The following is an 18,337-nucleotide window of genomic DNA, read 5'->3' on the forward strand; positions in this document are numbered from 1 at the left end:
ATTAAAAGAATTTTTAAAAAACACACGGTAATTGTTCATCCTGATGAATATGTAAAGTTAATCAAAAAGTTTGCCACTGTTTACACAGCTGGAACTGGTGTTGCAATTAAGGACTGGAAGGCTGAAACTCAAAAAGTAATCAAAGAGAGTAATCATTACAAGAGGACAAACAGTACCACTTATAGGGGGTGAGGCATTTTACAAAACTGACTTATGCGCACCCAAAAGCTTATGCAAAAGAGGGAAAAAAGTCTCGCACATTAGTCCAAGAACACTGAAGGCTGGGATAGCGATTAAAGAAGATAAGAAAAAAAGTATTACTAAGCTATTGGAGAAACACTACGGAAAGGGATGGCAAGATAGAGATGAACTGGTCTTTTTCAAAGAAGTATTCCACGAAGCTATAGAGGAGGGACAAGGCAGTGAGGCAAACGAAGAGGAAGATAATTGCGAAACAGAAACAGTTAGCTTTGCAATATAAAATAGTGGATAAATGTTATCTTGCATTGTTGAGTAATTAAACTTATTTTTCTAATAGATTTCGATTTTCTTTTCTTTCAAAATATTAAATTCATCTGCAAACCCCGACATGTCCAAAATATATCATACAATTGCCTGTTTCTGGGGGTCCCTAGATTTTTTCAAAGTGTTTTTTTATGTATTATTATCAAAAACCTCAATTTTCTCAAAAAGTCGCTGCCTTATTTAATAGGATATAGATTTTATAAGTTTTTCTTCATTATCTCAAATCTAGTTTACCTGGACTTGTCGGGTTTTGAATCTAGGCGACTGAAATAATATTCATAAAATAAAATAAAATATTTAAAAATATTCTATTTTTATGATATCAAAACAAAAGTGTCTATTAATTTGTACTACACACAAAATAATTTGTATATCTATAAACTTAGTATATTTATAAGATAAATCAAATCAAAACTAATCTCGATATATAAAAACGTTGTTCACTAATAATCTTAATTGCTTCACCTGATAAAATAACAATCACAGGAAACATTAACAAAAATTTATGAAGCATCTGAAAGCACATTTAGTTTAGGAAAGAAAATCTTCATCATGGGTTCGATTGTTCTTACTATAATTTTACTGGCTGCATTTTCCTCAACGGTATATTGTAAAGTATCTACAGAACAGGCCGAAAACAAAGTAGGATGTGTAGTGTGTCATCCATTAGATAAAGAACGAATTAATATCCACTTGGTTCCACACTCCCATGACGATGTGGGCTGGTTGAAATCGTTTGATGAATACTACTATGGTTGTAAGTATTATTTTCAAATCTAAGAATATCATTTATTGATTTTAAAATATTAATTTCGTGTATAAAATTACGCTGTGTTAAATATATCATATTTAATACTAGCATCATTCACGAACATAATATTCATACATAAAGAATGAAATGCGAAATAGTTATCTGTGATAAATCGAGTAGTTTACTTCTTGATTAATAATTTTCGTATGTTCTACATTTATGGCCTTTTTGTAGAAGTCTTCTATTATAAACCGATCTTACTTTATCCAGTTAGTTTAGTGTACATCTTGCATCATTGCATTTACGTATGATATCAATTCCAATATTAAGAAAACTAGTCAGCCGTGCAAATTTAGATCCCGGGGCACTAGTGGCAGGTAGCGAAGAGATCCAGAGAGTCGACAGATTCACTTACCTCGGAACTACCCTCAACTCACAATGGGACTAAGCTCAAAAGATTAGATCCAGAATTGAAATGGCACGGTCTACATTTATCAAATTGAGATCCTTGCTGTGCTGCAGTGATCTCAGTTTGGCAACCAAGATGCCTTCTTCCTTTTTACAATATGAAGTTGAAGCCTGGACACAAACGCAAGCCATAGAAAAGCGGATTGAAGCCTTCGAGATGTGGATCTACAGGAGGATACTAATAATATCGTATGTAGACCATGTCACCAACGTTAAGGTCCTACAGCGTACGAGAAAAGATAAAGAAGTCCTTAATTTAGTGAAACAACGTAAGCTTACACTTGGCATTTGTGGACCTGAGAAAGGCGTATGACTCTATACCAAGGTCAGAACTATGGAATGCAATGAACAAATTAGAAATACAGACGGAACTCATAGAAGCTACAAAAGCTTTGTATAAAGAAAATAAAGTGTCCATTAAAACGGGAACAAGAATCATAGGAGACTTCACCACAACAAAAGGACTCCTGCAGGGTTGTTCCACATCTCCAACTCTATTCAAAATATACTTAGAGAAAGCCTTGACTACATGGAAAAGAAAATGCGAAGGCATGGGAGTACCGGTACAGAACGAATACCTATATACTTGAAGCTTTGCAGATGATCAAGTAGTGATTGCACAAGACCAAGACGACCTCAGCAACATGATAAAGAAACTACAAGAAGAATATACCAAGGCTGGTGTAGATATTAACCTCGCGAAAACAGAGTACCTATCTACAAGTGAAGAAGCCATAGAAGATCTACAGATTGATGACAACGTAACAATCAAAGGAAAGGATAAATTCAAATACTTGGGGTTTATAATCACGAAAAAGGCAACAACAGAGGAAGAAATTACACAATTAGGACAAACAAGAACAGCAATCCGACAACTTAACTCAGTATGGTGGGATAGACACCTAAATATGAAGACAAAAACATAGATTTATAAAACATTAGTGCGAAGTATTATGACATATGGGGCTGAAAATTGGATCATAAACAAGAAAAACAGCAGTAAGATAGTAGCAACAGAGATGGAATGCCTGCGAAGATGCTGCAGAGTAACAAGAATGGATAGGAGAAGTAATAACAAAATAAAGCAAAGAACATCAATAGAAACAGACACACTAACATATATAGAACAAAAAAGACTAAAGTGGTATGGACATGTAAGAAGAACTAGCGTCAGCAGATGGATAAAGAGAATAACCGAATGGAGCCCCATAGGATGGAGGAAAAGAGGACGACCCCGAAAATCCTGGAGGAACGAAGTAGACGACGCTATGAGTAAGAGAGGCCTAAACGATGGAGAATGGGACAACAGAGAGAGATGGAAACGGTTGAGCGAGGGAAGGCAGTGAATACTGTAGAATCCCTAAATATACATATATATATATATATATATATATATATATATATATATATATATATATATATATATATATATATATATATATATATATATATATATATATATATATATATATACGTAAGCTTGAGTACCTTGGACACGTGATGCGGGACGAAGAAAAATATCGAATTCTTCAACTCGTCATGCAGGATAAAGTATTTGGCAGGAGAGGACCGGGACACTGTCGAATATCGTGTTTAAAAAAACCCCGTAAATGGTTTGAGATGGCCTACGCGGAGCTGTTTCGCAGAGCAGTCAACAAAACCATGAAAGCCTTGATGATCACCAACATCCGGACCGGATAAGGCACTGAAGAAGAAGAATTAATTCCAGCATTATCTAACCCTACATTAGTTCCTACAGACCTAGAAAATAGACAACATATATTTTTGTAATTACTCGATCGTCCTAGAAAAGTATTTGCTGCCTGCACTCTAATGAGTTACAAACACGCAAGACAATGCTGACTCTGTGAAATAGTCCCATTGTATATAGAGGTCCCTTGACTAGGGAATGTTCAGTAAGGAAGCCTATTACGATCCTAAGCTGATTTCTGCTTATTTCCACAGAACTTTAGCCGTATTAGCACATATCTTTACCTATAACTTTTGCTATTTGCTTGACAGCGTATTTTTTCTCACTGAGAGTTATATTGCCTTAGAATCCAAATTTTTTTTTTGGTCGCGGACAATCTTTTTTGTACCCTCACTGCCAGCTCTGATCCCAAATATTCTGTACCTAATGCTCTTCTCGAAATTTCATCAGCTCTTTCCATGCCATATTCTTTTACTTCTTTCTTCTTCTTCCTTCTTGTATGTAGGCTTTAAAGCCTGTTTCTTCTTCAATATTAGCCTCCTAAATTGTTTTAATTATCGCACCATATTTTTCTTGGTGTGACAATACTTCTTCGGTCCATTTGGTGACTTATCTCGTGCTATTCGTACTATCCTATCCTCTGCCATTCTACGAATGTGTTCGTTCCACTGCTGTTTCCGTTTTGTCACCCATCCATGTATGTCTTCTATATTGCATGCTCTTCTTATGTTTTCACTTCTCCCCTTATCCAACAGACTTTTCTCTAATATTCGTCGGAGTATTTTTGTTTCTTTTGTTTCTAGTAGTCGTCTCGTTTTAGACGTGTCAGGTCTTGTCTCCGCCGTGTGTGTTAATATAGGTCTAATTGCTGCTTTATAGATTCTTGGTTTTGTATCTTGTCTTAGGTGTTTGTTCCTCCAGATTGTTTCATTAAGATAACCCGCCGCTTTACTTGCTTTAAAGCTTTTTTGTCGTACCTCTCCTTCAACATCTCCGTAACTAGTTTTATCTATTCCCAGATATCTAAACCTTGATTCCTGATTTATTATTTTCCCATCAATTTCGATTTTAGATTGTAGTGGGTGTTTAGATGTTGTCATACATTTGTTTTTTCTGCTGATATTATCATATTTTATTTCTTGGCTGTTATATTGAAGATGTGTATTAATCTTTGGAGCTCGTCTTCTGTCTCGGATTAATGCGGCATCGTCTGCATACCATAATATTTGGAATTCTTTGTTTTCCGTTCTGTAGCCATGACCTTTACGTACCGCTTGTAATATTTCGTACATTATAATATTAAAAAGAAGTGGGCTTAACGAGTCACCCTGTCTGACTCCGCTTTGTACTGATATACACTGTGTTAGTTTTCCATTTATCTTTGCCTGTATTCGATTATGGAAGTAGATGTCTTCGATGGTTTGTATAATATTGATTGGTATGTTTCTTTTATACAGTAGGTGTAAAACGTCTTCGACTTGGATGCGATCGAAAGCCTTTGCTAGATCTATAAAAGATAGATGTGCTGGTTTATTGTACTCGATGGCCTTTTCTGTGATTTGTCTTAGTACAAATACGGCCACTACGCAGGATCTTTAGAATCTGAATCCTTGTTGTTCATCTGATAAAGTTGTTAGTTTATTGATTTTGTTGGTTAGAACTTTTTTAATAAGCTTCAATGCGGTGTTCAGTAGATTTACACCTCTATAATTGTTGAGGTCTTGTTTATCTCCTTTCTGGGTATCTTGCAGTACAATATTAGTTTTTGTTTAAGTTTTGTCATTTCTAGGGTTAAACTTTCTCCTCCATGTTTTGTTGGCTGTTCCATCTGGTCCTGGTGACTTTCTATTTTTGAGTGAATTTATGGCTATTTCTACTTCCTGTAAACTGATTTCTATTTCGTGTCCTAATTCAGATAGATTATTGTGTTGATTATCATTTTCCTTTTCTTTAAACAGTTGTCTTCAAATGTCTACGTTTTTTTTACCAGTTCTTGTATTATCTCTTGGTCTTTATTGTTAAAAGAAGTAATGTTCCATGTTGCTAATCTGATTATGGGATTATTTTTCCTTCTCGTTTTCCTTTTCTTTGCGTGGTTCGTCATCTTAGGTTTCGTTTGGTTTTGAGGCTTCATATCGGTTCTTTGAGCCTTGTTTTCTTTTACAATGGGTAGGATGCTAACCTGACCCATCAACTATACTCTTTTATCCGGACTAGAGATTCAGGACCCCCAGGCAGGGTTCATATTCTTTTAGTGAAATAGAAATGTTTAAATTTCCACCACTACTAAATTATAATGCTCCTAACCGTTTTGCAGTTTTAGACTCGTCTGTGTACAGGGTGTACAATTTTTCACATCCCGAAAATATTGTTCTATTTTTCGCTCTATTAATTCCTTTAATTCTCAGCCTCAATATTAAAAAAAATCGGTTGCCTGTAAAGTCGGTTTTACGGGCGAAGATTTTACGTGACAACGTCTTTTTCTCGGTAGAATATTTATTGATATGAATATTATTAAATTGCACAATAGGAACAAGGAATTGCCGCTATAAACTCAGTTTCTCAACTTTTGTGTCAATCTAACAATTAATCAATCAATCATAGTTTACGATAATGAAATATTAGTGTACAATTATTTACCTTTATTGTTGTAGTTGTTGTAAATGACGAATCTACTCACGAATTGAAGACAAATCTCACGATCTCACGATTAAGGTCTTACATATTACGATTTTTAAATTTTTTTTAAATTTCAAGTGTTTCTAATAAAATGCATGGGAGGAAATCAGCTTTTTTTAGATTGTCACCTTAAAATATCCATAAATTGACTGTATTTTTGTATCAAAGTGGGCTACTCCAATTAACTCAATTAATATACACAAAATAATATAAACAAAGCTTAAAAGGTTCTTTATGCTTTGAAAGTGGTTTATAAACAACTGAATTGTAATGTATATTTTACCGCCTTTAATAAATATGAAGTATAGACTAAATTTTGTGTAAAGAACAAACATTCAACAGACCTAATAGTAAAAACATATTGATTTAAGTGTGAATTTGAGATAATGTGCTGACAAAATGTTAAATCCTAAGAAAACAAAATTATGTTTTTATGTATATTCATTATACTTAATACTCTTGGGTAAATTACCTCATATCATATATGTCTTTAGACACAGTTAATAATTTTCATTGAAGTTTAAACTATAAAGAATGTTTACAATCATTGCTCAATATTAAATGGATAAATCCATAGCAATATTATAAAAGAATATAGGTCCCTAGGTAATTTCCTAAAATTATATCTGATACTGGTGGTTCCCCCTAAAATAGGACACTGTAAGCACTCCACATTTTCACTACAGACACAGCTGACGATACTTTCAACGATTTTCAACTTTAGCGATTCAACGCGCCTAATTCTCTAGTGCCGCGCGCAGCGGACCGATCATGTTTGAGTGAGAGAGAGACGCAAGGCATTCGCCGGTCCGGCGGGCCTCTCTCTCGTTCGGTGACTCACTGTAACAGACGTGAGCGGGCGTTACACTTTTTCTTAAATGACTCCGAGCCACAACCTAATTTAAGACGTTGTCACGTCAAAATCATTTCCTAACGTAATCCAACCCTTAGTATTAATTCCTATTCCCACTCTAACCCCACCCTCAAGGAATACCGGTCTCTCTGATTGTAGCGATCGTACCGAAAAGACGAAAATCGTAGTGTAAGGAATACTTTTGAAGCCCATGTAGATTATTATAATTCCGTTCAGAATAGATTATGCTCAATACAATTAAAAAATATATATTTTTTTTAATTTTAGTGAACGTAATTGCTACTAGAATTCCCATAGCTGTAAAAAATATAATAACGTCTGTAGTAGAGGAGTTGCAGAAAAATGCGGACAGAAGGTAAGGATTTTTAGTATAACTTAGTTTATTAAAGTGGAAATACTTATATCTGCTGATAGTAGGAGGTTTTCACGAATATTTTGAAAATCAGAAAAACTACGGAGAAGTAGGAGGAAAGGAAACGATACATTACATTGAACTATCTAAACCTGATGTCAAAAAATTTTGGCACTATATTATAATTTTTATGTGGTTGTCGACATTTTGTCACTAAAAAGGGCATAATTTTGAATACCGTCATTAATAATAAAACTTTTACAAAACAAAAATATATTAAAAATTTATATAGTGGGTAAATTTCAGGTATATCCAAGTGGAGACAGCTTTCTTTTATAAATGGTGGAAGGAACAAGACGAAAATATGCAACTTGCGTTCAAAAATCTTGTAGATAATGGACAGCTTGAAATCGTTAGTGGAGGATGGAGCATGAACGATGAAGCTTGTACTAATTATCAATCAACTATCGACCAATTTACTTTAGGATTCAGGTAGAAATATTGAAACTAGATAACAATTTAATTTTTTTTTTTCAGATGATACCAGTAAACTTTTTAAGAGACTTGTTCAATTGAAAACAATGTTTGGTCAGGTTTACCTTGGGAATAATTAAGGCGGTGCCTAGAATAAGGGCTCTTCTTCTAAAAAACACTCATCACAAAAACTTAGAGAAGTGTTGGCACATCTGAGAAAGATTTGTGCCTCTAAATTAACTCTGCTTTGGTGAATTTCTGACAATGTGATTGAGGTTATGTTATATTTCAAACTGTAAGTTTAAGTGTATTTTCAAGCAATGGCTAAACGTGACGCTATTTTAGTTAACGCGGTGTTAGAAGGTGCCAAAAAGAAAATTGTTCACGAAGACCATTGGAAAGAAAACTTGGCAAAATCTAAGAGACAGAGTGGACAGGAGTATGTATTAAAATTTACAGGAAAAACTGTACAGAGTAAGGTATTTTCGGTTGTCCGTAAGTGTTGTGTAGAAAAATGTTTTGCAAAAATAACTTCTCAAGGTCAAAAGCGTTTATTTGACTCTTTCTATGATAATGGTTCAAAAAAGAAAAAAAAAACACTCTTCTGGCAGGTTGTATGGTCTTAGTGGAGCCTCCAGAAAGGTAAAGAAAGATAGAAAATCCCAAAATTAGCAGACAGTATCACCGGAAATACAAACTTAAAACTTCTGATTGTGATGTACCCGTGTGCCGTTCCTTGTTTGTTGACATATATCAAGTAGGAGTGAAGCGTGTGAATATTATAGAAAAAAAATGTTGGGAAAACTCCACTTGATGAAAAACGTGGAAAACACGGAAATCAAAGAAAAATTTCAGATGATGTTTATTGTATGGCTTTAGAACATTTAAAATTTAATGCCACATAAACCAAGTCATTACACATCTGAAAAATAAACAGATTTTACTTCAAAAACCCACACCTAACAATTAATTTTGAGCAGTTTAAAACGTTGTTTAAAGACACTACTGGGAATAATCTTACCATGAATACGCATCTTTTGCGTATCAAATACTTGCGTATACTCATACATGATCTGTTCATAGTATCGTACACAAGCTGGGTTACAGCAAAGTTTTTACGCAATGTGTCTCGACTCGGTCGAGACACATTGCCAGAGGACCTAAAAAGCTCGCGGATGGATTTATCTTGGCAATATCTCACGAAACACAGGCAAAACAATAATGAGTTTCTTTTATTAATAATAATTGTTGGCAATGAATCTTGGCATCATTATTTTGAACTATTCAGTAAGCTGTCATCTTAGTAATGGAAACACACAATTTCTCCGCCACCAAAAAAGTTTAAGTTCAATTTTTTAATACCATGAAGGAAAAAATATAATATATTTTTAGTAAAGTTATAACAGCAGAAAACAAAAAATATAATTATTGGTTTTGTTTGTAAAATTCTTAACAAAGCATTATAACGATTGTCCTACTTGTCTGTGAAACCTGTTTACATAGACACTTTTATTGAGAATTAATGAGGTCAAATGTATTTTTTTACACATTAAAGATAATAACAAAGAATTGTTTTTTAGGATAATTGAAGAAACTCTAGGTAAGTGTGGAAGATCTAGAGTAGGTTGGCAAATAGATCCATTTGGACACAGTAGAGAGCAAGCTTCCATTCTAGCTCAAATGGGTTATAATGGAATGTTCTTTAGTAGATTGGACCATTCAGATCGCTCAATAAGGGAACAAGAACACAGGTTGGATTTTGCTTGGCAAGGAAGTGCTAATTTAGGTAATGGTCTGACTGTTTTCTGTAGCATTTTACTTTTTTAAATTATATGTTCAAATGAAAACAGTATTTCCCAGTCACGATATAAAATTAAAAATAAAAGTTCGTTTAATAAAATCTTAGGCCTCCCGTCCACTCGATCCGGAAAGCTGTGAAATCTAAAACGTGGTTCCAAACACGTGGTTTAAAGAGGAGCCCGTCCACTGGGCCAGTACCGTTCGTACGTTTTCGTCCGAATTCGGATGATGCCGCATCCGATCCCAGCATGTTGAGATCTAACTGCGAAATAGTGCGAAACTTGGATGACGCGAGATTGATACAATGGACTGTGAACGGTTAATTTTTCGAGTTTAGTATGAATTTGTATAAACATATGTATATGTTTATACATATGTATAAACTCTTTATGAAAATCTTAACAAAGAGACTAACACCTAAACTTGATTTCTATCAGCCCAAAGAACAGGCAGGCTTTAGGAGAGGATATGGCACAAATGACCATTTGCACACCATAAAGATCTTAATTGAAAAATGCATCGAGTACAACATACCACTGGTTCTTGCATTTGTCGATTACGAGAAGGCTTTTGATACTGTAGAGTTTGAAACCGTACTGGAAGCCCTAAATCAAAGCCGAATAGATTACAGGTACACGTCACTAATCAAAAACATCTACGAGAACGCTACATCAAGTATACGACTACACGAAGACACAGAAAAATTCAGCTTAGGTCGAGGAGTAAGACAAGGAGACAATATTTCACCAAAATTGTTCACGGCAGCTCTAGAGTCAATATTTAAGAACACCCAATGGCAAGATATGGGCATCAATATAGATAGAGAAAGATTAAATCATCTGAGGTTTGCAGATGATGTCGTATTAATCGCAGATAACTTACAGGATACGGTTTCTATGCTACATTCGCTTAAAAGTCTGTCTAAAAGAGCAGGATTAAAGATAAACTTTGAGAAAACTAAACTTATGACAAATCTCGTAATGAGTGGAAATATAACTATCGACAATAATACCATACAACAAACAGACACTTACAAATATCTGGGACACGAGATCAAAATAAATAGAGACAATCAAACAAATGAAATACAGAGGCGAATAGGCCTGACATGGGCAGCATTTGGCAAACTAAGCCATATTCTAAAAAGTTCAATTCCCATGTGTCTCAAGCGAAAAGTTTATAACCAATGTGTTTTGTCTGTACAAACTTATGGAGCAGAGACTTTAACACTCACGCAGAAATCTGCGAATAAACTAAGAGTTACACAACGAGCCATGGAACGTGCAATGCTGAATGTGAGCCTCCGAGACCACATAACAAACCGACAAATCAGGCAAAGATCAGGAGTTCAAGACGTCATCGAAAGAACCACGAGACTTAAGTGGAACTGGGCAGGACACTTAGCCAGAACACAAGATGGACGATGGACAAGACGAATTATGGAATGGAGGCCCAGAAATTATAAAAGAAGCCGAGGACGACCACCGACTAGATGGACCGACGACATAAAAAGAGTAGCGGGAAACTGGCTACAAGCGGCCCAGTGTAGAGAACACTGGAAAGAACTGAGGGAGGCCTATGTCCAGCAGTGGACGGGATTGGCTGATTGATGATGAATTTGTTAATAATGTATTGGAATGTATCTTTTTTTATTTAAAAATATGAGAAGTGGTGGTCATCGTCGATTTGGTGCATTGTATTACAAATGGGCAAGTTCCTTAAGCTCGTTTCTTTTTGCGTAAAAAGGATTTACCCACAGTTCTCTTCTTGGTCTATATTGCCTGACATGTCGATGAATCAAAGCAGATTGTTCCAAAAAGAGAAAATCTTGATCAGAATCAAAAAGACCGTTCCGTAGAGCCATAATTAAACCATAGAATTCGGACGAATACTGATGCAATAGACGATCGGCGTCCACATGATTTTCTTCAGACCTTCGTCCGAATTCGCACCTTCGCAGTTCGAATCTTTCTGGATCCAGTGGACGGGAGGCCTTACGTATTCGGCTCATCTACGTGATGTAGAGTCATGGATCATAACTCGAATCCAAAAAGTTCCGCAACCTGAAAAAAATTTATAAAAGTGTCATAATAGCTATGATGAACGGAATGTTCGGCAGGTGAAAAGAAAGAAGAATGAACGATGTGTGTAAAAAATTCAAAATCTTAGATGGATAAGTAAAGTGACAAACAAAAATAAGTATAAGAATGTATATACAATATGTACTACTAGAAATCTAGAACACCAATTCATGCTAAAATGAAAGATCATAAGTTAAGATAATTAATGTATATTCAACATATTTTGATGTTGATGTTGATGCTAATCACTCCATATGAAGAATTTTGCAAGTTTATACAAGGGATTTAAAAGGAAAAACAAAAAAGATTCAGTGGGAAAGACTTAATGTGTCTGTAAAAGGAATTGATAATGGTTCGTATAATAACTCAACCTTGCACAAAATTAAAGGTAAAGAAAAACTGAATATAATGAGAATTTATCCAACTACTTTATTTAACATTTGTCCAGAATTTTTGGTCTAAATAAAGCTTAGAACAATAAGCTCCATGTATATCGTTACTTAATATGATATACAGGGTGTTTCAAAAAAAAGGTAACCCCGTCTCTAGGGTAGGTAAAAAACTGAAAAATAATTGGGGTTTGCTTAGTAAAAAATTTTTGTAACGCCGTCCGTTTTCAAGATACAGGGCGTTGAAGAAAAAAAAATTACGCATTTTTTACGATTTTGCCGAAACTACTGGCAACATTGTAATGAAATTTTATACGAATATGTTTTGGAAGCTGATACATCCCATGAATTTGTTTTTATATCTGATTCTCATAGGGGCGCTAGTTACACGGATCGTACTAAGTATTAGTCAATATAACTTTTTTAAGAGTATAATTATTAATCAAAATTTCAAGTAAACTTAAACATCATTCAATTTTACACGAAAAAGGTACTCTTGGTAAAACTCGATACTGTGTACCGTTTTCGGAATATTTTGATTTGAAAATTATGAAGTAATAATTGATGCTGGTAGTAATGACAAAGTTCTAATAGGTATACCTCTATTTTCTCCAAGTGTGCCATGGAAATCTGACATTTATTGATTGTTATGACGATAAATCAACAATAACTAGAGTTTTGAAACCGTGTTATTTGTAAAATCAAATCAAAATGTACTCAAATGTTGAATACACTAACATGTTATTAACCTTAGGCGAATGTTTAGGATGTTCTAGTGCAGCTGTAACACGTTATGCAGAAAAGTCTCCTAGACGAAACTTACCAAATAAAAAAACATTTAGAGCCGTTGAACGACGTTGTCGAGAAACTGGGAATGTAAGACCAAATAAAATAAATTCTGGTAGACCAAGAACAACAAGAACAATTAATAAAGAAAATAATATTTTAAATTTACTTGATCAAGATCCAACAGTTAGAGTAAGGAATATAGCAAGACAAACAAATACTTCTTCTTCAAGTACTTGGCGGATACTGAAAGAACAGCAATTACATCCTTATCATTACAGACAAGTCCAAGAGCTCTTGCCAGATGATCTACCGGTTAGAGTGGATTTTTGTGAAACATTGCAACAAAGGACAGCTCACAATCCAAATTTTTTAAAATGCATTCTTTTTACGGACGAGGCCACCTTTACGCGACAAGTTATGTTTAACTCCCATAATGCACACTATTGGTGTGATGAGAATCCACGAGTCAAAAGGGTATCACATTACCAACACTTATTTAAAGTTAATGTTTGGGCAGCAACTTTAGGTAACAAATTAATAGGTTATCATATTCTACCTGGAAATTTAAATGGTGATATGTATCTTGATTTTTTAAACAATTCCTTATTCGAGATATTAGAAGATTTAACGCTAAACGAGCGAAGATCTTTATTTTTTATGCACGATGGAGCTCCACCACACTTTGATAGAAGGTGTCGTAATTGCTTAAGTAATCATTTTCCGAATCGATGGATTGGTAGAGGTGCAGAAGATCCGATTCATTGGCCTCCTCGGTCATGCGATTTTAACCCTTTGGACTACGCAGTTTGGTCGTGTATTAAGGAAAAAGTCTATGCTACAGAGGTAAATTCACGCCAAGAATTGGAAGAAAGAATTCAACGTCAATTTAATGACATCATAGCCGATCCCCTGCCGTTTAGAAGGTTAATGGAATCTTTAGAAAAAAGAATAGACTTGTGCATTCGCGAAAGCGGAGGGCATTTTGAACACTAATAATTATACTCTTAAAAAAATTATATTGACTAATACTTAGTACGATCCGTGTAACTAGCGCCCTCTATGAGAATCAGATATAAAAAAAATTCATGGGATGTATCAGCTTCCAAAACATATTCGTATAAAATTTCATTACAATGTTGCCAGTAGTTTCGGCAAAATCGTAAAAAATGCGTAATTTTTTTTCTTCAACGCCCTGTATCTTGAAAACGGATTTAACGGATTTTAACCAATTATTTTTCAGTTTTTTACCTACCCTAGAGACGGGGTTACCTTTTTTTGAAACACCCTGTATAATTGTTTATTATATTTTTTATTTTCTTTGTAGATGACAGCATTATATTTGGCAGTATTTTCCCTAATAAAGGTTACGATGCCCCAAATGGTTTCTGTTGGGACATAGGTTGTCAAAATGATCAAATTGTGGATGATAAAGATAGCATCTATTTTAACCTAGACGATCAGGTAAATGATTAAAAAAACAAAAGTTTTTATTCTTCCTTTAAAAGTTCAAACAAAAAAGTTACCTGGATTGCATTAAAGTTACATTAAATTTTCTGGGGCTAAGAACTGGAATTTAAACTCTCTGCCACTCGAACAAAAGGATGCATCTCACATTTCGAATTATGTTCTAAAACGCTTCTTAGGACTGACTATTTTTTTTTTTTTTACTAAAGACACAGAAGTGTACTTACATTAAAATCTGGTCAGTAAGACCAATTATCAATTTGTTTCTAACTTAAATTACTAATGAAATCTTAAAATTAGGTGTCTACTCACTAGTATCTTTCCTATTATTTCTAATAACTAGCATTAAATTTAGCATGCATACTCGCACAACACTTTACTCTGCTTTTCACTCACTCATTATACCAGTTCAAAAGGCTTTGTTCTTTTGAGCCTTCTTTCTAGGTTCGTATTGTCGAGGAGCTGGATAGCCTCGACGTTTACATGATGATAAAGTCGTTGTTCATGGCTCCCTGCAAATTTCTTGATTATCTGATTGACGTCTTCCATCTTGAGGTCCCGGTGAAGGTCGTTGTTCCTAACGTACCAAGGCGCATCTACGATGTTCCTCAGTACTTTATTCTGGAATATTTAAGATTGAAATTGGGACACTGGACTCACAATTTGAAGCTCCGCTTTTTTGAGAAACTGGAACATGTGGGTACTTTTCAAATTTGTTGCAAACGCCGTTCTACAAACAACTCATATGAGAGACGGCTTACAAACAAAAAAACAGTAATTACTCGTTTAGAACTGATACATCACAATGAGTAAAAATCACTTTTCTTTACAAATTTGCCGGTTCCCTCCGACCAAACTAAACGACGTCTGTTCTCCTTGACCAAATATTCAAACCTCACTTTTACTGTAACTGAACTATTAACTGCCACAATACACTACATATTTTCCATGAAAACGGACGAAAAACAAGAAAACATTACAAATTTGACGTAAAATTTGGACAAACGCTAAAACAATTGCCCTTGACAACGGCCTCAGTGAGAGTGTCGCAATTATCTTTTCAGCAAAACCTTCTCAGCGATCTAAATGGATGTTTATTTGAAACCCACTATCGAGCGGCTTTGATCAAAGAAAAATACTAAAGAAATACGCGTCCGTGGTATATAAACAAACTCTAAAAATGTGTTTATAGTAACTCGGCGATGCAAAGAGGATTTCAAGACATACAAAGGAATTTACAAATGCTGCAAAGGTCATCGTCAATCGTTCAACAAGGTGCAGGTGCAAATTTGCTTAGAGAGTTTTGTTTCTACTTTGTACGTTTTCTTCATACGTTGTATATGTCCAAACCATGTCAACTTTTTCTCGATGGATAGTTAATGGTTTGTATGTAAAACATTTTTTACTGATTAATAAAAAAACTCATACATTTTCACAAAGAGATTAGTGTAGATTAGAATTTATATAAGAATGGCTATTCTAACAATAGATTTCGTAGCAAGGCAGGTAAAAATGGGTACTTTTAGAAAATATCAAAGATTTTAAATAACTAATTTGCCACTATACTTTGTGGACAAACAATTTCATGAACAATGAATCCAAATATATACAATTTGCATAAACAAGTTCCATTAAGACCTATCATTTCTTTAATAGTGGTATTTTTGACTATAACTTTTTCTTAATAAAATCGTTCTATTACGATTAATATTTGTTTTAGATTAACCGTTTCACGGATATTTTAGATGAGTATGCTAAATTTTATTCCAAAGATAACAAGAATATTTTGGTCGTAATGGGTGGAGATTTTCAATATCAACAATCTGCAATGTATTTTGATAACATGGATAAGTTAATAAAGTAAGTTTTTTTAATATAATAGGGACAGTTAGATTAATTCTCAAATACAAAATTCTCACAACAGTATTTTCTGTAAATTTTTGTTTTGTTATTAAGCAAATTTTACGTATCTTGGATAGATTTGTACTGATTTTGGAAAAAATATGGTATTTTTAAAAATGTTAAAAATACTTTTTTAACATTATTTAATTTAAGTTCTCCAAACTTTTGACCCCCGCAACTGATGCTTAAATAAAGTAAATTTATTTGCAATTACCGTATAAATATTAAGGGTGGTATTATTACCAATAGACAAAGAGTACTAGAAGTCTAATATTATTAACTTTTCGAAAAAAAAAAACGCTCTAGAGCATTTTGTGCTTAGATATTTTTGCTTTTTCTATTGACTCTTGAAATTATTTTCAGTATAAAGGTTCCACAAGGTATAAACACTCTAGTAAGGACGGACTTCATCCTCAAAGTAGAACACATTCTTTATTGGGTAGATTGTTGGTAACCAAGTATTCTCTACTTACTGTTAAAATTTCAAAAAAATCGATATGTTTTGAAATTACTCGGAGTAAAAAATGTTGGTACACTGTAATAAAAAACCGAAATGATTTGTATATTAAATTTTTATGTTTTTGTTACGAAATTTTACGACTATCCTATTTTTTTATTTACAATATTTTAGGGGTTTTAAAAATCATACGAAGTACAATTTGATTTATTCTACGCCATCTTGTTATATGAAGAGTGTGCACGATGATAATGTAAATTTAACACTAAAAACTGATGACTTCTTCCCATACAGTGATTACAACCATGCTTTTTGGGCGGGTTATTTCACTTCCAGGACCAATTTGAAAAGGTTTGAAAGGGACGGAAACAATATACTTCAGGTAAAAATTTTGTTCAAATTTTTTGTTGTTGTTTTTTTTTAAAGACACTATAAAGCCGGAATTAGACAGGTTCACGTCGGCAAACAGGAACAGAAAACATATTCAGTAAAAAAAGGAGAAGAATAATCATGAAATATTTCACACTTAAGAGACGAGCGGCAACACAAACAAAAATGAGTCGAAGGACTAAATATGGAATCCAGGGAATACTTATACAGAAAAAGAATATCAGAGAAGATTGCTGAGAATGAAATATTAGAAAGCTCTGAAATCTCAAAAATAACATAATTACCACAGCGACAGAACCACTTATAGAGAGGAAAGTAGAAAGAAATAGAAGAGTAGAAAGGAACGATCATATAAGGCAAATGATCAAAAATAGAGTAGTAAAGACGGCAGGAGACGGTTCCCCAATAGAAAGACGATCAGGAAGACCAAGAAAACGATGAAACGACATCTTACTGAAGGCACAATAAAAAACAGACAGTGTCATGTCTACATAAAAAAAGAAAAAGAAGAAAAAAAAAAGAGACCACGGATGGCACCCCATGTTAGTGTGAAATTGATAAATTTACTTTTTGATAACTACCGCAATAAAACATGTCCTGTTAAGATCAGGGTTTAGGTTAGTTTTGTCCACCAGTATTGCTGGTAAAAATTTTACAAGTTGGGTAATTTATACAATAATAAAAAGTGCAACACAACTTCGTTAGACCACTTTATAGTAAAATTACCACGACACTGATCGTAACTCCTCTAGCCACTTGGAAGCTTGGATATGCGGTGCATCAGCTTCCGATTGTCTTTGAACTGTGCTGATTTACCGACAAACAGGAGCACATTACATGTGGGCCATAAATACACATTTCTGTCCTATCCAAGGATCGTGAACCACAAATATTGAGAAAGAAAAACGGTATTCCACGTTGTGTTGGTTCCCGTCTTTATATTTTGTCTTTGTCTATTACGTATTTTCTATTTCTCTGCGTCGATGAAAAACGCCACTCCACAGACAACCGGTTTCGCATACAACAATTTACTATGCATCCTCATGTCTCCAGTATAGCAAATTAAATGCTAAAATTTCAATAAGCAGTATAAGCGTGCTGCCTGGAACAAAATATATAACAATATTGCCAATATTATTTATGTTCAGTTTTAAAAGTATATATATTTTGTACCAGACGGCACCCTAATATTCGTTATTGTAATTTCAGCATTTAATATCTGCCATACCAT

General features: G+C 34.2%; 1 protein-coding gene across 1 annotated transcript in view; it reads left to right on the plus strand.

The window, feature by feature from the left end:
• Positions 1–971: 971 nt before the first annotated feature.
• Positions 972–18,337, plus strand: part of LOC140449597 (lysosomal alpha-mannosidase-like) — a 42,581-nt gene continuing 25,215 nt past the window's right edge. Inside the window, exons 1-7 of the mRNA XM_072542819.1 lie at positions 972–1,282; positions 7,276–7,363; positions 7,667–7,852; positions 9,415–9,620; positions 14,218–14,354; positions 16,078–16,217; positions 16,891–17,098. Coding sequence (XP_072398920.1) covers positions 1,078–1,282; positions 7,276–7,363; positions 7,667–7,852; positions 9,415–9,620; positions 14,218–14,354; positions 16,078–16,217; positions 16,891–17,098 — 1,170 coding nt within the window. The 5' untranslated portion in view covers positions 972–1,077. The remainder of the gene's footprint in view (positions 1,283–7,275; positions 7,364–7,666; positions 7,853–9,414; positions 9,621–14,217; positions 14,355–16,077; positions 16,218–16,890; positions 17,099–18,337) is intronic.

Source organism: Diabrotica undecimpunctata, chromosome 9 (genome assembly GCF_040954645.1).
Source record: "Diabrotica undecimpunctata isolate CICGRU chromosome 9, icDiaUnde3, whole genome shotgun sequence".
Taxonomy (NCBI): domain Eukaryota; kingdom Metazoa; phylum Arthropoda; class Insecta; order Coleoptera; family Chrysomelidae; genus Diabrotica; species Diabrotica undecimpunctata.